The sequence below is a fragment of the Leptodactylus fuscus genome, chromosome 11, assembly GCF_031893055.1.
Source record: "Leptodactylus fuscus isolate aLepFus1 chromosome 11, aLepFus1.hap2, whole genome shotgun sequence".
Classification (NCBI taxonomy): Eukaryota; Metazoa; Chordata; class Amphibia; order Anura; family Leptodactylidae; genus Leptodactylus; species Leptodactylus fuscus.
This window is the reverse complement of record NC_134275.1, coordinates 51,710,794-51,731,253: the sequence shown is the minus strand read 5'-3', so window position 1 is coordinate 51,731,253 and position 20,460 is coordinate 51,710,794. Positions and strand designations below refer to the sequence as shown.

Genomic DNA, 20,460 nt, shown 5'->3' with positions numbered 1-20,460 from the left:
ATGGGCCTTGTAGAGCTACAAAAGTTATGTAGGTTTACCGAGACCTATTATATAGACTTTACAATTTATCTCCTATTTACACAAGTTTAGAGTTGCCATGTGGCTAAACACATTAGATTTTTGTTAGCCAAATGGACAATTTGGCCATTTCAGCTGTCAATCATACAAAAACCAACCATGTAGGTACCATGAATGGTCGGTGGTGGTTGGCCAACAGCAGCCTATCCATCAGCCAAAAACACTAGTGTTTGGCCATCATAAGCCAACTTGTGAGGGCTCCATGTTTTTCTTTTAATTCAGAAATGTGATCTTCTTTATAGTTCCCAATGTGGACTGGCATACAGATGGTTTTTAAAAGCCTATTGGTACGTTTTCTTCGCCCAATGCTGCCTTTGATACACAACAGTATCCTGAATTATATGCTGTTTCTCCAAAAATAAGCCCTAGCCTGAATTTGCAGGATTTTTAGACTAGGCTTGAAATATGAGCCCTACTCCAAAAATAAGTCCTAGTTACAGTCAACACCTCAAACCCTAGTTTATGTCACGTGACATCACTGATGTCACAGAGACGGAAAATAGGCATAACGTAGCCCTCAACTGTCCTGGGCAAGTGCCCTGCTACCTCCCGTCATGGGAAGGCAACATCCGCTTACCAACTCCCAAGTCCCGCCTACTGCCTCCCAAATTGTAAAGAAGATCATAAAACAGAGGAGATAGAGGGGGCATGGGGCCACTACCCCACAAAGAGATTAGAGAGAGTGTGCCATTAAATTTGTGTAAGACCCTCCGATACTGCACTATGACTTATGAATATAAGTTAGGATTAGAGTTACTAACCTCAACCATTTTACAAGATTTGCTGCCTAAAAAATAAGATCCACCCCTAAAATAAGCTCTTAGCCCTTTTTTTCAGAGATAAAAAATAATCTAAAACCCTGTCTTATGTTCGGAGAAAAACAGTAGTAGAATATTGACTTTGCAGCATTGTACGGTATACATTACCACCTAGACCTTATTATAAAATAAACAACATGATACATACAAAGATTCTGGGCCGTTTTACTATCCAGGACCCTCAATTCCTTCACTTTCTTTTTGGCCATGACCGGTTTTCTTTCCTCCTCTTCTTCTAAAGCTTTCTTTACTGAAAGACAAGATGATTAGAAAGTTAAGTACAAGAGATGAGCAAACAGTGAAATGCTCGAAGTTCGATTCGAGTAGCCGCTCAATACTCGACTGTTCGATCGAACATCGAACCCCATTATAGTCTATGGGGAATAAATACTCGTTTAGGGGGAAACCACTATTCGACTCAGGTGGGTCACCAAGTCCACCATGACACCCCAGGAAATGATGCCAGCACCCTGGAATGCAACTGGGACAGCAGGGGAAGCATGTCATACAGAATACAATATTCAGCCAATCAACGCTGGTCAATGCATTCCTATGCCGAGATGTAGCAGTGCTGGCCGTGCGCTCAGCTCAGCTACACCGGAGATGCAGCGGAGCTGAGCGCATGGCCAGCACTGCTACACCGGAGATATGAACCCTGCTGCACACTCAGCTCTACTGCATCAGAGATGTAGCAGAGCTGAGCGTGCGCTGAACCATGCTGCACACTCAGCTCTGCTGCATCTCAGGGTTCAGCGCACATTCAGCTCTGCTTCATCTCTGATGTAGTATTGCTGAGAGCATGGCCAGTAGTGCTACCTCTCGGCATAGGAATGCATTGACCAGCGTTGATTGGCCGAATGCCATACAGAGTACAGCATTCGGCCAATCAACGCTGGTTCTGCCGGAGGAGGCGGAGTCTAAGATTGGTCCACAGCAGTCTCCATTCTGGTCCGACTTAGACTTCGCCTCCTCACAGACGAGCCTCTGGCAGAACCAGCGTTGATTGGCTGAATGCTGTACTTCTGTATTGATGAGGGGCCACATGGTGGCTCAGTGGTTAGCATTGCAGCCTTGCAGCGCTGGAGTCCTGGTGTTCAAATCCCGCCAAGGGCAAAAAACCATCTGCAAGGAGTTTGTATGTTCTCCCCGTGTTTGCATGGATTTCCATCCCATATTCCAAAGACAAAGACATACTAATAGGGAAAAATGTACATTGTGAGCTCTATGTGGGGTTCACAATCTACAAAAAAAAAAAAATTATATATATATATATATATATATATATATATATATATATATATATATACATATATATATATTATATTATATTATATTATATAGGAAAATATACAAAGAAGATGATCATAAAGTAAGTTATGTAAAGGCAAGTACAGTAAGCAAAGTAATGAAAGAGGAAGACAGAGAAGTAAAGGAGAAGGAGACAAAAACAAGAAGAAGAAGAAGAAGAAGAAGATGATGATGATGATGAAGAAGAAGAAGAATATGAAGACTCATCAGCAGCAGCAAAGATAGGAGTAAAGAAGAGATGGGACAGTAGAACAACAAAGTTAAAATACAGCAGGAAAGGCAGAGGTGGATAAGGATGAAGGATACACATGAGAAGGTTGAGAAGGGAAATCACCTTGGAAGAGAGGAAGAAAAGGGAAAATGGATGAAGAACAGATGGTGGTGAAGCCGGAGGAACGAGGAGAAGTGTTTTATTTCCGAGCTGTTTATACATAAGATTGGATTTGCTACATTGTAATCATATATAACTTGTGCCGAGCTTGAGCTCTCATCTAGAAGCTCTTACACCATCCTGCTTGTTACATTGTGAGCTCTCCTTATTTTATTTGCACTATTACTGCCTATTGGAAGAGCACGTCTTACTGCTTTAGAAAATAAAACACATTCCCTACCGTATATTGTACGAGGTGTATGTGTGTTATTAAGTCTCAATGACAATATTCTAACAATTACAGAGTAAGAAAGAGCAGAAGGAAACAAAGAAATAAATGTAATTCCTATTTCTCCAACAAAGGACATTTCTAAAAAAGCAACAGCAGCTCCTGTATTGTTCTTGTTAAATACAGTACGGTATATTGTAAGAACATTCATGAAAGGGTTTGACAAGCGTTGGGGAAAAAAAGTTATTAACCAGTTATTATTATTACACAGTTATAGGAATTTGTAAATTTACACATTAAACCAACCCTGCTGGTTCCTTGAAGATAAGTAGCATTTAAATATAAAGGGGATTTTCAAATTCATATTCACATTGTACACAGGAGCAGTATTATACAAGATATATTATTTTAAATAGGAGGCAGTGTTATAGTAGTTATGTTCTTGTACATAGGTGGTAGTATTATAGTAGTTATATTCTTTTACATAAGGGTAGTATTATAGTAGTTATATTCTTGTACATAGGGGTCAGTATTATAGTAGTTATATTCTTGTACATAGGGGTTAGTATTATAGTAGTTATATTCTTGTACATAGGAGTAGTATTATAGTATTTATATTCTTGTACATAGGAGGCTGTATTATAGTAGTTATATTCTTGTACATAGGAGTAGTATTATAGTAGTTATATTCTTGTACATAGGAGGTAGTATTATAGTAGTTATATTCTTGTACATAGGAGTAGTATTATAGTAGTTATATTCTTGTACATAGGAGCAGTATTATAGTAGTTATATTCTTGTACATAGGGGCAGTATTATAGTAGTTATATTCTTGTACATAGGAGGTAGTATTACAGTAGTTATATTCTTGTACATAGGAGGCTGTATTATAGTAGTTATATTCTTGTACATAGGAGAAGTATTATAGTAGTTATATTCTTGTACATAGGAGCAGTATTATAGTAGTTATATTCTTGTACATAGGAGCAGTATTATAGTAGGTATATTCTTGTACATAGGAGCAGTATTATAGTAGTTATATTCTTGTACATAGGGGTTAGTATTATAGTAGTTATATTCTTGTACATAGGAACAGTATTATAGTAGTTATATTCTTGTACATAGGAGCAGTATTATAGTAGTTATATTCTTGTACATAGGAGCAGTATTATAGTAGTTATATTCTTGTACATAGGAGGCTGTATTATAGTAGTTATATTCTTGTACATAGGAGAAGTATTATAGTAGTTATATTCTTGTACATAGGAGCAGTATTATAGTAGTTATATTCTTGTACATAGGAGCAGTATTATAGTAGGTATATTCTTGTACATAGGAGCAGTATTATAGTAGTTATATTCTTGTACATAGGGGTTAGTATTATAGTAGTTATATTCTTGTACATAGGGGTTAGTATTATAGTAGTTATATTCTTGTACATAGGAACAGTATTATAGTAGTTATATTCTTGTACATAGGAGCAGTATTATAGTAGTTATATTCTTGTACATAGGAGTAGTATTATAGTAGTTATATTCTTGTGCATAGGAGCAGTATTATAGTAGTTATATTCTTGTACATAGGAGTAGTATTATAGTAGTTATATTCTTGTATATAGGAACAGTTTTATAGTAGTTATAATCTTGTACATAGGAGGTAGCTTTATAGTTATATTCTTATACATGGGCAACAGTTTTATAGCAGTTACATTTTTGTACATAGGGAGAAGTGTTATTGTGGTTATACATTTCATCCAGTGGAAGTATATTTGCACAAAATGTTGCTGTAGTGTGGACAGTAATGCCTGCTTTTTACCTAAACAGCAAAATAAAGTTTATGGATGATGAATGCTGACCCTCTTTTCCTTATTGTTGATGTATTATAGCAGTTATCTTCTTGGCAGTATTATAGTAGTTATATATTTGACTAACTTTATAATAAAAGTGGAATTGCTCTTGAAGAGCCAAACCAGGAAACCACTACAATAGAGAATACTGTACATATGGATACATTTCTGGCTGACAAATTTCTTTTGTGATCTTCTGTAGTGTATCCTGTAGCACATGATGAAGAGTTGCTGTAGGACTATCAAAGAATGAATGCACCGAGTAGGTTCGACTGAAATCTCACCTGCAGCAACTGAATTACCCAAGAAGAATCATTGATGCTGTAGCTTCATTTCTACTGCCATTATTAAGATCATCTATCTCACAAACAGACGACTGCCCAATGTACGGGCCTGAATCACAACCTGAGCAAAATTCTTTAGTGCTTTGTCTTACCAACATGGCCTTTGTCTTTATATCAGATCTACTTGTGGGTACTTGTACTAGCTTATAGTGACTTATCTTAGCTGCAGTCAGGAGGGCCCTGAATCATTATCGGCGCTAATAATACTGGCTATAAAAACTGAGTGCTCCTTTAAGAAATTAATTTGAGGTCTTAGTACATATACAGTATATATATATATATATATATATATATATATATATATATATATATATATATATACAGTTAGGGCCAGAAATATTTGGACAGTGACACAAGTTTTGTTATTTTAGCTGTTTACTAAAACATGTTCAGAAATACAATTATATATATAATATGGGCTGAAAGTGCACACTCCCAGCTGCAATATGAGAGTTTCCACATCCAAATTGGAGAAAGGGTTTAGGAATCATAGCTCTGTAATGCATAGCCTCCTCTTTTTCAAGGGACCAAAAGTAATTGGACAATGGACTCTAAGGGCTGCAATTAACTCTGAAAGCGACTCCCTCGTAAACCTGTAATCAATGAAGTAGTTAAAAGGTCTGGGGTTGATTCCAGGTGTGTGGTTTTGCATTTGGAAGCTGTTGCTGTGACCAGACAACATGCGGTCAAAGGAACTCTCAATTGAGGTGAAGCAGAACATCCTGAGGCTGAAAAAAAAGAAAAAATCCATCAGAGAGATAGCAGACATGCTTGGAGTAGCAAAATCAACAGTCGGGTACATTCTAAGAAAAAAGGAATTGACTGGTGAGCTTGGGAACTCAAAAAGGCCTGAGCGTCCACGGATGACAACAGTGGTGGATGATAACAGTGGTGGATGATCGCCGCATACTTTCTTTGGTCGAGAAGAACCCGTTCACAACATCAACTGAAGTCCAGAACACTCTCAGTGAAGTAGGTGTATCTGTCTCTAAGTCAACAGTAAAGAGAAGACTCCATGAAAGTAAATACAAAGGGTTCACATCTAGATGCAAACCATTCATCAATTCCAAAAATAGACAGGCCACAGTTAAATTTGCTGAAAAACACCTCAAGAAGCCAGCTCAGTTCTGGAAAAGTATTCTATGGACAGATGAGACAAAGATCAACCTGTACCAGAATGATGGGAAGAAAAAAGTTTGGAGAAGAAAGGGAACGGCACATGATCCAAGGCACACCACATCCTCTGTAAAACATGGTGGAGGCAACGTGATGGCATGGGCATGCATGGCTTTCAATGGCACTGACATAACAGCAGACAAGAGTAGCCGGATGAATTCTGAAGTGTACGGGATATACTTTCAGCCCAGATTCAGCCAAATGCTGCCAAGTTGATCGGACGGCGCTTCATAGTAAAGATGGACAATAACCCCAAGCATACAGCCAAAGCTACCCAGGAGTTCATGAGTGCAAAAAAGTGGAACATTCTGCAATGGCCAAGTCAATCACCAGATCTTAACCCAATTGAGCATGCATTTCACTTGCTCAAATCCAGACTTAAGGCGGAAAGACCCACAAACAAGCAAGACCTGAAGGCTGCGGCTGTAAAGGCCTGGCAAAGCATTAAGAAGGAGGAAACCCAGCGTTTGGTGATGTCCATGGGTTCCAGACTTAAGGGAGTGATTGCCTCCAAAGGATTCGCAACAAAATATTGAAAAAAAAAAAAAATTGTTTGGGTTATGTTTATTTGTCCAATTACTTTTGAGCTCCTAAAATGTGGAGTGTTTGTAAAGAAATGTGTACAATTCCTACATTTTCTATCAGATATTTTTGTTCAACCCTTCAAATTAAACGTTACAATCTGCACTTGAATTCTGTTGTAGAGGTTTCATTTCAAAACCAATGTGGTGGCATGCAGATCTCAACTCGCGAAAATTGTGTCACTGTCCAAATATTTCTGGCCCTAACTGTATATATATATATATATATATATATATATATATATATATATATATCAGTAATGGCGAACCTTTTAGTGACCAAGTGCCCAAACTGCAACCCAAAACCCACTAATTTATCACAAAGTGCCAACACGGAATAATGTGAGGATCCACAATTATCTACAATTACAGACCTGCAAAATATGGTCATACGAATGGGGCTTTAGAGAGCTTTCTGCTCCACTGTGGCCCCCACACAGTCCAATCTGCTCCATAGTGACCCCCACACAGTACAATCAGCTCCACAGTGTCCCACACACAGTACAATCTGCTTCATAGTGTCCCACACACAGTGCAATCTGCTCCACAGTGACCCCCACACAGTACAATATGCTCCACAGTGGCCCCCACACAGTATAATCTGATGCACAGTGGTCCCCACACATTATATTTTGCTCCATGGATGGGTACCCAAAGAGAAGGCTCCAAGTGCCACCTCTGACACCTGTGCCATAGGTTTGCCATCACAGATCATATATATATGTACACACACATATATTTATTTTATTTATTATGCTTACTTATATAGCGCCATCATATTCCGCAGCGCTTTACAGATATTGTCTGTCACTGGGCTCACAATCTACATTCCCTATCAGTATGTCTTTGGTGTGTGGGAGGAAACCGGAGTACTCGTAGGAAACCCACGCAAACACGGGGAGAACATACAAACTCCTTGCAGATGTTGCCCTTAGCAGGATTTGAACCTAAGACTCCAGAGCTGCAAGGCTGAAGTGCTAACCACTGAGCTACCGTGCTGCCCATATAGATAAGATGTATATCCAAATCTCCCTTTGGACACCCTTAGCCCTCCAGACTCTGCCACTCCAAACTCTTCTATTTAACAAGATAATATAATATATCACACCCTCAGAAGGATAAGGGATCCATTTTTGTACGGAGTCTGTACAAACTGCACATTACTGAGAACAACAGTCATTTCAGGCCTTTAGGAAGTTAACGGCGAAAGTTGAGGAGCGAGTGATCAGTGTCTGATTTTTATGGCGCGGAGAGGAGCTCGCTAGGTCTTGGTGCACTTCATCATTCTCTGCCTTATGACTAAGTGCGACACAGGAGCCCGCTGCAGACATATAAAGAAGAATGACTTGCTGCTCAATTCCCTCCTGTGATCTTTGCAAGTAAAGAAAACAACAAGAAAACAGAAGAGCCGCATTTAACTGCTCGACTGCCGAGTTGGTTTGTCCTGGCGTCGTCGCACAAAATTAAAGAAAAAAAGAGATTTTGTCGGCAGAATGACAGCACCAAAAGTGAGAGAGGGCATAAAAAAAATTAAAGGGTCCTTCAACCCATAAAAATTGATTTCCATTTCCTGTGTAATGTGTCAATCATTACCTGGAATGACAATGGAAACCAATTGTTGGCATTTCATATTGGCCATAGAGATGTCACTATTACATACACCCCAAATTTCAAAGGACAGAAAGAGGACTGTGCAGTGGCTGTAGCCACACCCACTTCTAGTTTGACCCCTCCCATTCTAATTTGTGCCTCTTTGGGTCCCCACACAGTATAATGCCCTTCATTCACCCTAACATGATATGTCTCTACATTATCATGCCATCCTCCTAGTGCCCCCACAATTTAATGTCCCCCTCCATCCATCCCTACAGTTTAATGTTCCCCTGCAACTGTCCCTACAGTTTAATGTTCCCCTCAAGCTGCTCCCCTCCGAATAGCTTTAAAAAAAAGAATATTCTTCTCCTACCTTTAGATGTCTTCTCCGGGCAACTGTTCGGTTAAAATCCATTTTTTTGCTGGTATGCAAATGAGTTCTCTCGCAGCACTGGGGGAGGGCCCCAGTGCTCAAACACCATTGTGCACAGTATTGTAAGCAGCCATTTTCTTGTGGCTGGTGGGCATGCGCAGTTGGCTTTGAAGCCAACCCCTGGAAGAAGACATGTGAAGACCCCATTCCTGAAGAAGATGGAGACGTTACTGAAGAGTTCTCTCACAGCGTTGGGGACACCCCCAGTGCTGTTTGAGCGCTGGCACCCGCCCCCAGTGCTGCGAGAGAACTCATTTGCATACCGGCAAAAAATGGGATTTATACCAAACGGTGGCCCGGAGAACACATCTAAAGGTAGGCATTGCATCTATGGCTCCTGGGGCTGGAGAATACAGGGGCTGAATGGTGAAAAAGGGACTGGATAGCTCCATGTTTCACCATTGTGTTCAAATCACCTGTGTCCTCTGGGTGCAGATGAGTTGAAACTGGGACCGGGACAGAGGGACAGGACCCGGAATCCAGGACTGTCCTGCTGAATCCAGGATGATTGGGAGGTATGCTACTGTAGTCAGTATAATGTCAGACTGAGGATCTTTGGCTCAACACACAAAAACAATTTGGAGCGTTCTCCTCCAACAACTCCTTGCAAAAGGGACATAGTAATCTTCAATATGGGTATCTTCTGCTTGACCGTTGCTGTGCCATTGGAGGATCTTCTGGTACTTTTGTGGTTGGCACAATCACATGGACTTTAAGCAGAAAATGTATTTCCTTCATAAATATAAATAAGAAGATGTAGGATAAATTGTCAGCCATGTGGCAGAGCCATCTTGACTTTTAAGGGGGTTTTCTCTCTCAAAGACCCCACATAAAGGTCTTTTAACTAGAATAATATTTTTAAAAAAATTGAAAAACTTTTTCTTATATAACCAATGGAGGAGAAATATCCCAATATCTGCGATGCCAACTATCTAAATATAATAAAAGGAAATGCAACTCTGCGTGTTAAGGATTTATCTCCAAGTAAGAAGCCTGAGAAGGAAGCAATAACCTGGTTTAATCAGAGCAGAATCGGCGGCGGCTCCATGTGCAGAAGCATGTAAACATTAGGTGTGTTATGGTCACATACATCAGTACAAGATATAATCTGATTAGATGACGGAACGTTTACCCAAGGCCGCGCTGCCTCAGCTTTTAATAACTATTTCTAGCAATAAAAAGATGATCCGTTCCCTGTGAGGAAGATCACAGTGCAGACATGTGGAAGGAGAATCCCAGGAGAAATATGGAGGCAGGAAACAGAGGAAAATTCTAGGAAACTGACTAATAAAGGGTCATGGGGGAAAATGGAGAAGCGTAAGGAGTGCAACCAGCACTGGTAAGGTTATATTACAGTATAATCGTATGTTCTATCAACCCAATGATAAGGAAATGGGAATATGTAGATAGGTTTAATATCCCAAGATTAGAAGATTTTAAAGGGAGTCTATCACCCGGACCCCGAGAATCATCCGAGCTCTGCAGAGAGAAAGGTTAGGGCAACCTGAACCCAACAGTGTTCTCCCCATGTGAACTGTTGGCTCTCTTGCCAAGATATTGCTGGTCTTGTGGATATGAAAACGAGCTCTTTGGAGCAATAAGAACGTCACTATAGCGGATTTGCATCTTATTGACATAAAGGGGCGAAGAACTGATGCACCGTAACACAAAGGGAGAAGACCGCTCACACAGTCCCGTCCTATTAATGTGACCACCGCCTACTTTTGACGTCAACGTTAAGTAACCAATTGCAGAAGGCACGTGCCATCAGCCATCTGGGTGCACTCATCATTGTGGAAGGCAGGATGGATCAACACAAGTATGCATCTATCCTTGCAGACCATGTTCTCCCCTACATGCCAATTGTTTTTCCTCAGGATGATGGCATCTACCAGCAGGACAATGTGACGTGACATAAAGCTCGCAGTGTACGTGCGTGGTGCGAGGAGCACCATGATGAGTTTACCGTACTCCCTTGGCCAGCAAATTCCCCGGACTTGAACCCAATCGAGAATCTGTGGGACCACCTCGATCGGGTTATTAGTGCCATGGATGTTCAACCGTGTAACCTAGCGTAGCTGGCTGCGGCACTGGAGTTGGCATGGCTCAACATCCCAGTGACCATCATCACAACATCCCCTCTCTTTCTGCACGTCTCGCACCGGTCCGCTCTGCCAAAGGTAGTTATTTTGGATTTTTACAGGTGGTCACATTAATGTGACTGGACTGTGTAATTCAAGTAAACCTAACCTATCTATCTGCAGGCTGGGGTCTGGTGACAGACTTCCTCCAAGAAAGGTATTAGAGTAAAAAAAAATCAGTACCTTTCCATAGGGGGCAGTATGATAGGAGAGACATATACACTTTGTTTCATGGGTCAGCATTAGAGATGAGCGAACAGTAAAATATTCGATATTCATTATTCGTTTCGAATAGCCCCTCAATTTTCAACTATTGGAACGAATATCGAACCCCATTATGGTCTATGAGGAAAAAATGCTTGTTTCAGGGGATCCCACTCTTCGACTCAGGAGTCCACTATGACACCCCAGGAAATGATGCCAACACCCTGGAAAGCAACTGGGACAGCAGGGGAAACATGTCTGGGGGCATCTAACATGACCAAGTCACTGTATTACGTTGGGATCCCTGTTAGCTTGCGATATGCAGGAGCTGATATTTTCCCATAGGAATGCATTGACCAGCGTTGATTGGCCGAATGCCATACAGAATACAGCATTCAGCCAATCAATGCTGGTTCTGCCAGAGGCTCGTCTTTGAGAAGGCGGAGTCTAAGATCGGACCAGAATGGAGACTGCTGTGGACCGATCTTAGACTCCGCCTCCTCTGGTAGAACCAGCGTTCATTGCCTGAATGCTGTACTCTGTATGGCATTCGGTCAATCAATGCTGGTCAATGCATTCCTATGGGAAAAAGTCAGCTCGCAAGCTGACAGGGATCACGACCAGATAGAGCCCCAAAGAGCTGGGTGAGTGACATTCCCCTCTAAATAAAGGTAATCCCTAGCTAACCCTGCCTGTACATCTGTCCCTGTCTCACAGTCACATAGTTTACATAGGGGTAGTATTATAGTAGTTATATTCTTATAAATAGGAGCAGTATTATTGTAGTTATATTCTTGTACATAGGAGTAGTATTATAGTAGTTATATTATTGTACATAGGAGGCAGTATTATAGTAGTTATATTCTTGTACATAGGAGCAGTATTATAGTAGTTATATTATTGTATATAGGAGCAGTATTATAGTAGTTATATTCTTGTACATAGGAGTAGTATTATAGTAGTTATATTATTGTACATAGGAGGCAGTATTATAGTAGTTATATTCTTGTACATAGGGGCAGTATTATAGTAGTTATATTCTTGTACATAGGAGCAGTATTATAGTAGTTATATTCTTGTACATAGGAGTAGTATTATAGCAGTTATATTCTTGTATATAGGAGCAGTATTATAGTAGTTATATTCTTGTACATAGGAGGTAGGAGTAGTATTACATTAACGTTCTTGCATATATAAGGCCGTATAGTATTCACATACATGGCACTTAGTGCTGCCTGGTATTACAGGACCTACAAATAACTTTCAGTCTATTGGTTAAATCACTTATAAAGGTGACACCTATGAGTATTTTTACCTGTGTTCTTTGCACCTTAGGGACATTACCTATGGTGCAGATAATAATACAATGTGTGCCTGGAGCTGCACTACTTGTACGTTTGCTTTTTGGAGGTAATGGGATGCGACTAGTAACGTGTATTACTTTGTATAGAATTCTGAGGACACAGAGCAGCGTGCGCTGTTAACTACTCTACTCATTATCACACCCTGACCAGGTATCATCTCCTATCAATGTCTTCAATACATAATTCGGCAACGTGCTGCATGAGAATTGATGACTAGTAAGACGCTGCTCTGCTCTCTACATGACGTGGCATTGATAGTGAAGAGATAGTAGAATGGGAACACTCCCGCCTGTGCTCTTATGTTATTACAATACTGTCATGTGATCACAAGACAATGGCCTCAATGGCTGCTCCGTTCTCTCTGCTGCGAGCTTATCGTCCTCATTACAGCAGGGAACATTCTTATGGATGAAATTATTGTGATGGCAATTAGACCAACGCTCTAATCATTCTGCTCTCTGACGGTCTCTTTCTTTGTTGCCTCTCATAGTCTGACACACCCTGCAAGATTTTATAGATCTAATTCGTAGCGTGTGGATTGGCGCCAATCATTTTTTACCGGGGTCTATTACTTATGGGATCATTCTCAAAAAATTGCTTAGATCTCATAGATGATAATGTCCTGTGGCTACAAAGATGGGAACACAGATTATTTGTATACACAGTGGTGTAACTAGGAATAACGGGGCCTCATGGTGAACTTTTGACATGACCCCCTCCCCCTCCCAACCGCCTTTCCTCCCTGAACAGAACTCCCCGAAGACCCCAACTGATTGACTCCCCCCCGCATTCCTGCACGCCCTGTTATGCCCCACAGTGGCCCCTGCACACACTATTATGCCCCATAGTGGCCCCTACAACAGTATTATGTCCCATAGTGGCCCCTGCACACAGTATTATGTCCCATAGTGGCCCCTGCACACAGTATTATGTCCAATAGTGGCCCCTACATACAGTATTATGTCCCATAGTGGCCCCTACACACAGTATTATGCCCCATAGTGGCCCCTGCACACAGAATTATGACCCATAGTGGCCCCTACATACAGTATAATGCACCATAGAAGCCCATGTACATAGTATGATGTCCCATAGTGGCCCCTACATAGAGTATTATGCCCCATAGTGGCCCCTGCACACAGTATTATATCCCATAGTGGCCCCTGCACACAGTATTATGCCCCATAGTGGTCCCTGCACACAGTATTATGTCCCATAGTGGCCCCTGCACACAGTATAATGTTCCATAGTGTCCCCTGCACACAGTATTATGTCCCATAGTGGCCCCTGCACACAGTATTATGCCCCATAGTGGTCCCTGCACACAGTATTATGCCCCATAGTGGCCCCTGTACACAGTATTATGTCCCATAGTGGCCCCTACACACAGTATTATGCCCCATAGTGGCCCCTGCACACAGAATTATGACCCATAGTGGCCCCTACATACAGTATAATGCACCATAGAAGCCCATGTACATAGTATGATGTCCCATAGTGGCCCCTACATAGAGTATTATGCCCCATAGTGGCCCCTGCACACAGTATTATATCCCATAGTGGCCCCTGCACACAGTATTATGCCCCATAGTGGTCCCTGCACACAGTATTATGTCCCATAGTGGCCCCTGCACACAGTATAATGTTCCATAGTGTCCCCTGCACACAGTATTATGTCCCATAGTGGCCCCTGCACACAGTATTATGCCCCATAGTGGTCCCTGCACACAGTATTATGCCCCATAGTGGCCCCTGTACACAGTATTATGCCCCATAGTGGCCCCTGCACACAGTATTATGCCCCATAGTGGCCCCTGCACACAGTATTATGCCCCATAGTGGCCCCTGCATACAGTATTATACACCATAGAAGCCCATGTACATAGTATGATGCCCCATAGTGCGGTGCGCTTTGGGAAACCTGAACACACAAGTGAACCCCAGTATAAGCCTTTGCTTTGGCAAATAATTTGGCTCAGCTGAGACCACAATTGATGAAAAGTAGAGGACAGTGTTGGTGATATAAATGTAGTTTATAGAATAGGAGATAGGTGTTTAGTTCTAATTGTTGGGAGAGGTTATTGGACCGGACTGTGCTGTAGCGTACATGGCCCCCATATAACCAACAATCCTAGGACATCAGAATTCTCAGTGTAGACATGAGGTCCAGGAAAGACAACCTGGGAACTGTGGTCAAATACGAGAAGGAAATTGACCCACAGCAAACATGATAGGAGATTCTCATGTCTCACCATCCGTTCTGTTTATTAAGAAATAAGAAGCTTTTTAATAACTCAGAAATGGCAAAGCCGAGGCTTAATGTAAAATCTGAGATCCCCACTTCACGAGGTAATTAAAAATGAAGCCGCGTAATGAATAAGCAACTTAACAAGCCTGATAGATTGTGTTACATAGGAAAGCGATAAGGCAGAGGAGAGCACTTGGCTGTACGTCAATGTAGTGGACTGCGGGGATACAGAAGATACGCTCTTCACAGGGTTTAGCAACAAAACAAGCTCGATCTGCAAGATCGGCTGCTCATCTAATGTCTATAGGATATCCTGGTGATCCCATGATGGCCGAGGTCAGAAAAAGAAAGGTCAGGCAGGTTGGATTTTACCTGTCCAATTATTTGTTATTAAAGACGACCTTTCATCACTTGGGGCACATGCGGTTTTATATACCGCTATAAAGCCGACAGTGCACTGAATTCAGTGCACTGTTTGGTTTCACATTCTGTGCCCTCGGTGAAGAGCTATTGGTACCGGTACCGTAGCTCTTCACCATCAGAAGGGCGTTTCTGACAGTCAGTCATGAACGCCCCTCCACACAGCAGTGCCAATAGCGCTGACTGCCAGAAACGCCCTTCTGACAGTGAAAATCTATGGTACCGGCACCGATAGCTCTTCACCGGGGGCACAGATTGTGAAAGCCGACAGTGTGCTGTCAGCTTTCTTGCGGTATATAAAATCGCATTTCCCCAAGTGATGAAAGGTCCTCTTTAAAGGATATTTTTGGCAGTAACTTACTTCTCTCTCCCCATTGAGAACACAGACACTTGTACAAGGCCAGCTTGCATGGGGGACAGGAATAATATCAGTCTGTATTACAGACCGCTTACCCCTAGTTCACTAGAGGGTGGTGGGCTTACAGGTCTCAATGATCAGGTAGACACTGTTGCCCACGAAGGACTGGCAAACTTAACTCGTGGGGCAGTCACTAATGAATAAGGACGTGCTGTGGAATGGGGGGCCAGACCATGGGTAGGACCAGTCTGAGTGCCCAGAGACAAGGTAACCAAGCTCTTGCCCAGGAAACAGGTTCATAGATGGTGGCACAAGTAGCAGTGGTAGAGACAGATCCAATGAAAGGTCGAGGACCTATTCACAACAGAAGACTGCAATCTTAGGAGTCAGTAGGTGCAGGTGGTGAAGCGAACCACACGTGCAGGTTAAACAGGGTTACAAATGGGGACTGAGTTGTCAGATTTATGACTATACTCTTTGTGAGGAAGGTGACACTCCCTTGGCATGGATCAGCCATCTGCAGAATAAAGATCTTCTACTGACTTGCTGACTACTGTTCCCGTTAAACTGTTCAATTATATTAAAGTCTTATATACAATAAATCAAAGAACGGGTTGTGTTTTCTGTGTCCTGTTCTGCCCTTTAGCCAAGTATCGTGTGACCAGTAGGGGTATTCACCCCTTAACAATCATCATCCTAAGTGCATTGACATCATCAGTCTAGATTACTTCGGTCCACCCTTGAGCTAGGGCTCGTCTATGGACTTGATGTAGCGTTTAACGTTAAGAGTTCTTCAACTTGATACATTCCACAAAGCCAATGTTACAAGTTGTACGAAGACTTAAAAATTTTTAGTTCTATTTTTATTTTATTTTTTTAAAGTGTTCTATATTCTATTCTTCTTGGAAGTTGCTACATGTGGTTAATACAAGTAAGTGGTTCTTTTTTGTTCATTATTTTTATTCTTTTTTCTTAGTAGGACACTGAACACCGAATGGAAAGTCGTCAGCAAAGAAAAACAAATAAGTGTTTAGCTGCAAAACAAGTTGTTGAGGAGTCGGAGGGCGCTAGCGATGATCTCTCGGTGCACTCAAGGTGTTCAGAAGCTGTTTTTACATCCTCCTGTTTATTCTATAGATGGTTTGTTTACCCAGATCCATCTAAAGGGCTGATGCAACTTGCTGTAAGAGGCTGTTTTCTTGTTGTCGGCGGCGAGGTGCAGCTGGAAAGTTGGTACATCGAGCATTGTCTGCACCTGTTCTTCGGTCCCATGGAAAGGACGAGCTCGTTTCAACACCTATCAGGAATCTGACGAGTTTAGAAACTCATTAACCTCTGCCGGTGTCAGGAATGGCTGCGAGCATTTCACAGCGGAATCACGGAAACCAGTAAATAACGCTGGCAAATCAGTTTTACAAGTCAATATTAACCCTTTCAGACCTGAAGCCTAGAACATCGCTATGGTTAAGGGCTGGATGTGCCTATAGCCGCGGAGCTGAAATACAATCAGGACGATTTATCAATATTGTCTCGGAAGAAAATCGGAGGTGCAAAATTGGCACAATTTCCGATACAATGGGGGAATGTATTAAACTGATTATTTCACGTTAAAAAATGGCGTTTGAGTTTGGTCACATGGTCCTTTTGCTCCAATAAATGCACTACAGTGTCCTTTAACCTGACAGTCCCTTCTTAAAATAATTGGCTCAGATCAAGGTGGGTCGTGGCAAGGGACCCCTAGGCCTGACATATTTAGTACCCAGCTCCAGAAAACTGTTAAAAACCCCGGCGTTTTACAGTCCCTGCAAAGTGGATGGGATTTTGGCGAATTCCATCTGCACATTGCAGAAAAATACCCACAGCGGATATGCTGTGATTTCGAAAACCGTTCCGTAAATCGCAGCAAGTCAACTCTATCTACAGAAATGCTGGCGGTTTCCTTATAGGTGTCATTGCAGAGGAAACCTTTGCAAAAATGCAATGAAAAACACTACAGAAAAAAATGCAAAAAGTTTCCGTCGCTTTTTTTTCTGCAGCATTTTTTTTTTTTGCTGGGTTTTTCTATGTGGGGACATTCACACGGAGGATAACCATATATGTAGAGAGATTAGCTCTCAATTAAGCTAAGGCCCCACACAGCAAAACACAGCTAAAAATGTTGCAGGAAATACTGCCATACGTTTCAGTGACGGCTTTTCCCACATCGCTTTTTTTGCTGCAGCCCACTACACGGAAACGCAGCTTTCTTTGTTGCTGAGTTTTTGAGTCAAAGCCGGGAGTGGCTTGAAATTGAATGGAAAATATAAAGGAAGTTGTTATATTTCTACCTTGTATTAAATCCACTCTTGAATTTGTCTCAAAAAACTGCAGCAAAATCTGCAAAAAGGAAACTGCAATGTGGGGCCTTAGCCTAAGACTGGGCCCCATGGGGCGTAAAATCACGTTGTTTTACAGTAAGGGCAAAGTGGATGGGATTCTAGGGACCTCGGTGTGGCCTCTTATGAGAGCATGCGCAGTACACTCTGTAGCGGCCACAAAAAAATGGCCGCCAACATTTGCAGTCGGCTGCAGTTACACTTCGACGTCTCGGCATCGGTCCTCACGCACGGGGGGGTTGGGGGTTTGGGGGGGAGGTTGGGGTTTGTAGTACTAACACACTCAGTTTGGCTATTCCTTAGTACTAATAACACGCTCAGCTGGGCTATTACACTAAGGAATAGCCCAGCTGAGCGTGTTAGTAGTACTAAGGAATAGCCAAGCTGAGCTAGTCGTGTTAGTACAGGAGGAGTAGCTAGAGGGATGGTTGGGTGTAGTGCAGAGCTCTTTCATCTGTCCGGAGTAGCCGGGCTAACCGCACGGCCAGCTCTGCTATATCTCACTATAGAAATGCATTGACCAGCGTTGATTGGCCAGTCTATGGAATTAGGCCAATCAACACTGGTTCTGCCTGAGGAGGCGGAGTCTAAAATCGGTCCACAGCAGTTTCCATTCTGGTCAGATTTTAGACTCCGCCTCCTCAGGCAAAACCAGCGTTGATTGGCCGAATTCCGTAGACTGGCCGAATTCCGTAGACTGGCCAATCAACGCTGGCCAATGCATTCCTTTGCGAAAAAGTCAGCTCTGGCATATCACAAGCTGACAGGTATCCCGACATAATAAAGGTACTTGCTGCCCCCAGACATGCTTCCCCTGCTGTCCCAGTTGCTTTCCAAGGTGTTGGCATCATTTCCTGGTGTGTCTTAGTGGACTTGATGACCCTCCTGAGTTGAATGGTAGGATCCCCTGTAGCGAAGCATTTTCTCCCATAGACTATAATGGGGTTTGATTCGATCAAATAGTCGAATATTGAGATGCTATTTGTAACGAATAACGAACATCGAATATTTTACTGTTCGCTCATCTGTAGTAGAATTCCTTTAAAAGTTAATTATATAGTAAAATAAAATATGTAAAATAATATGTTAAAATAATATAAACTATAACATAGAATTAGAATATAAATAAAATATATGCAAAATAAAAAAAATTAAAGATATACCTACATTAAAAAATAATAAATAAACATGACCACCTTGTGTCTTAGTTTCTGATCCCTGGTCAAAGCCGTTAACCGTACGGGTTAAAGAAAATGCTAAGACCTGCAGAAACGGAAGATATTTTTATATCTGATCCCGGTTTAATCGCACTAAAAATGAGCAGATTATACAATGAAGATGCAGCGCTTTGATAAATATTCACCCCCCTCCCCCTTTGGTTTACACGTCTTATTAGATGCTAATAATATGGATAAAATATTCGCTCGTCAATAGCCCAGAGATCTCATTAGACGCCGCTCTATGTAGATTTCCTCTTAATTCCACAAGTGTTGTGCAAGGCACACCTGCATCACAGAATACACATTTGTACACCTGTTAATTAACAATTTGCTTAATATGCAGGCGACTGGTTAATTAAGAGCCCCGGTATATAAGGATGCTGTGAGCAGATGTAAGCCGGAGCCACCATCCTCGAGCTTTCTAATGCGAGTTTTTTACATTTACTTTTTTTACTATTATTATTATTTTTGCAAGACGCATTTTCTTCTGTCGCCTCTGAAATTCGTATTCTGCGTCCTACCTGCTCGTAACGCGCCCTGTCACTCACGCGATGGAACAGCTTGCTATTTACATAAAGAATGGTAAAATACGAAAAAAAAAAAGCCCATAAGTAACAGATTAATTCACTGGAGATATTATGCTGACACGAGATTGTTAAAAGTTCATTTGAAGCAACGTCGCAGGAACAGATTTTTTATTAGAAATTTGCCGCCGTTTATAGACGTTGCCCCCCCCCAATGTTTAAAATAAACTGGTGAATTAAACGCAATATGGAGGCGATGGCTTTTTTCTCTGTTTAGCTGCAAATGCAACTTTATTGCCTTGTGATATGGAGTTACATGACAGGTAATAGACTTACGTCTTGCATCTGGTGCAAGCGTATGCAATATGTGCAATATTGAGAATCGGGGAAAGGTGTCGTGGACCCCTCCCCCGTAATAATAATAATAATAATAGTTCTCATCTCTTCATGTAGAAAAGACTTGTAATGACAGTCACATCACCCTTATAATAACAATAGTAGTCCAACAGCCTCTGTGATACTGATAATATTCAAAATGCCCCTATCATAATTAGAGATGAGCGAACGGCGTTTGAACGAATTGGTATCCGATCGAATATCAGGCTGCTCGAGATATTCGATTCCAATCGAATACCACGTGGCAAACACACTAAAAATTTGTATCCCCTCCCACCTTCCCTGGCGCTTTTTTTGCACCAATAACTGCGCAGGGGAGGTGGGACAGGAACTACGACAACGTAGGCATTGAAAAATATCGGAAACAGTCATTGGCTGGCTAAATCAGGTGACCTCCACTTTATACGAAGAGTGGATTTCAGATTCGGTTCATA

The 20,460-nt window shown here is 41.7% G+C and overlaps 1 protein-coding gene across 2 annotated transcripts in view; it reads right to left on the bottom strand.

Annotated features, from left to right (window-relative positions):
* Positions 1-20,460, bottom strand: part of DIAPH2 (diaphanous related formin 2) — an 824,584-nt gene that overhangs the window by 459,582 nt on the left and 344,542 nt on the right. For both annotated transcript variants that reach the window (XM_075260108.1, XM_075260109.1), the window contains one exon: positions 1,045-1,146. In XM_075260108.1, the coding sequence (XP_075116209.1) occupies positions 1,045-1,146 (102 nt within the window). The remainder of the gene's footprint in view (positions 1-1,044; positions 1,147-20,460) is intronic.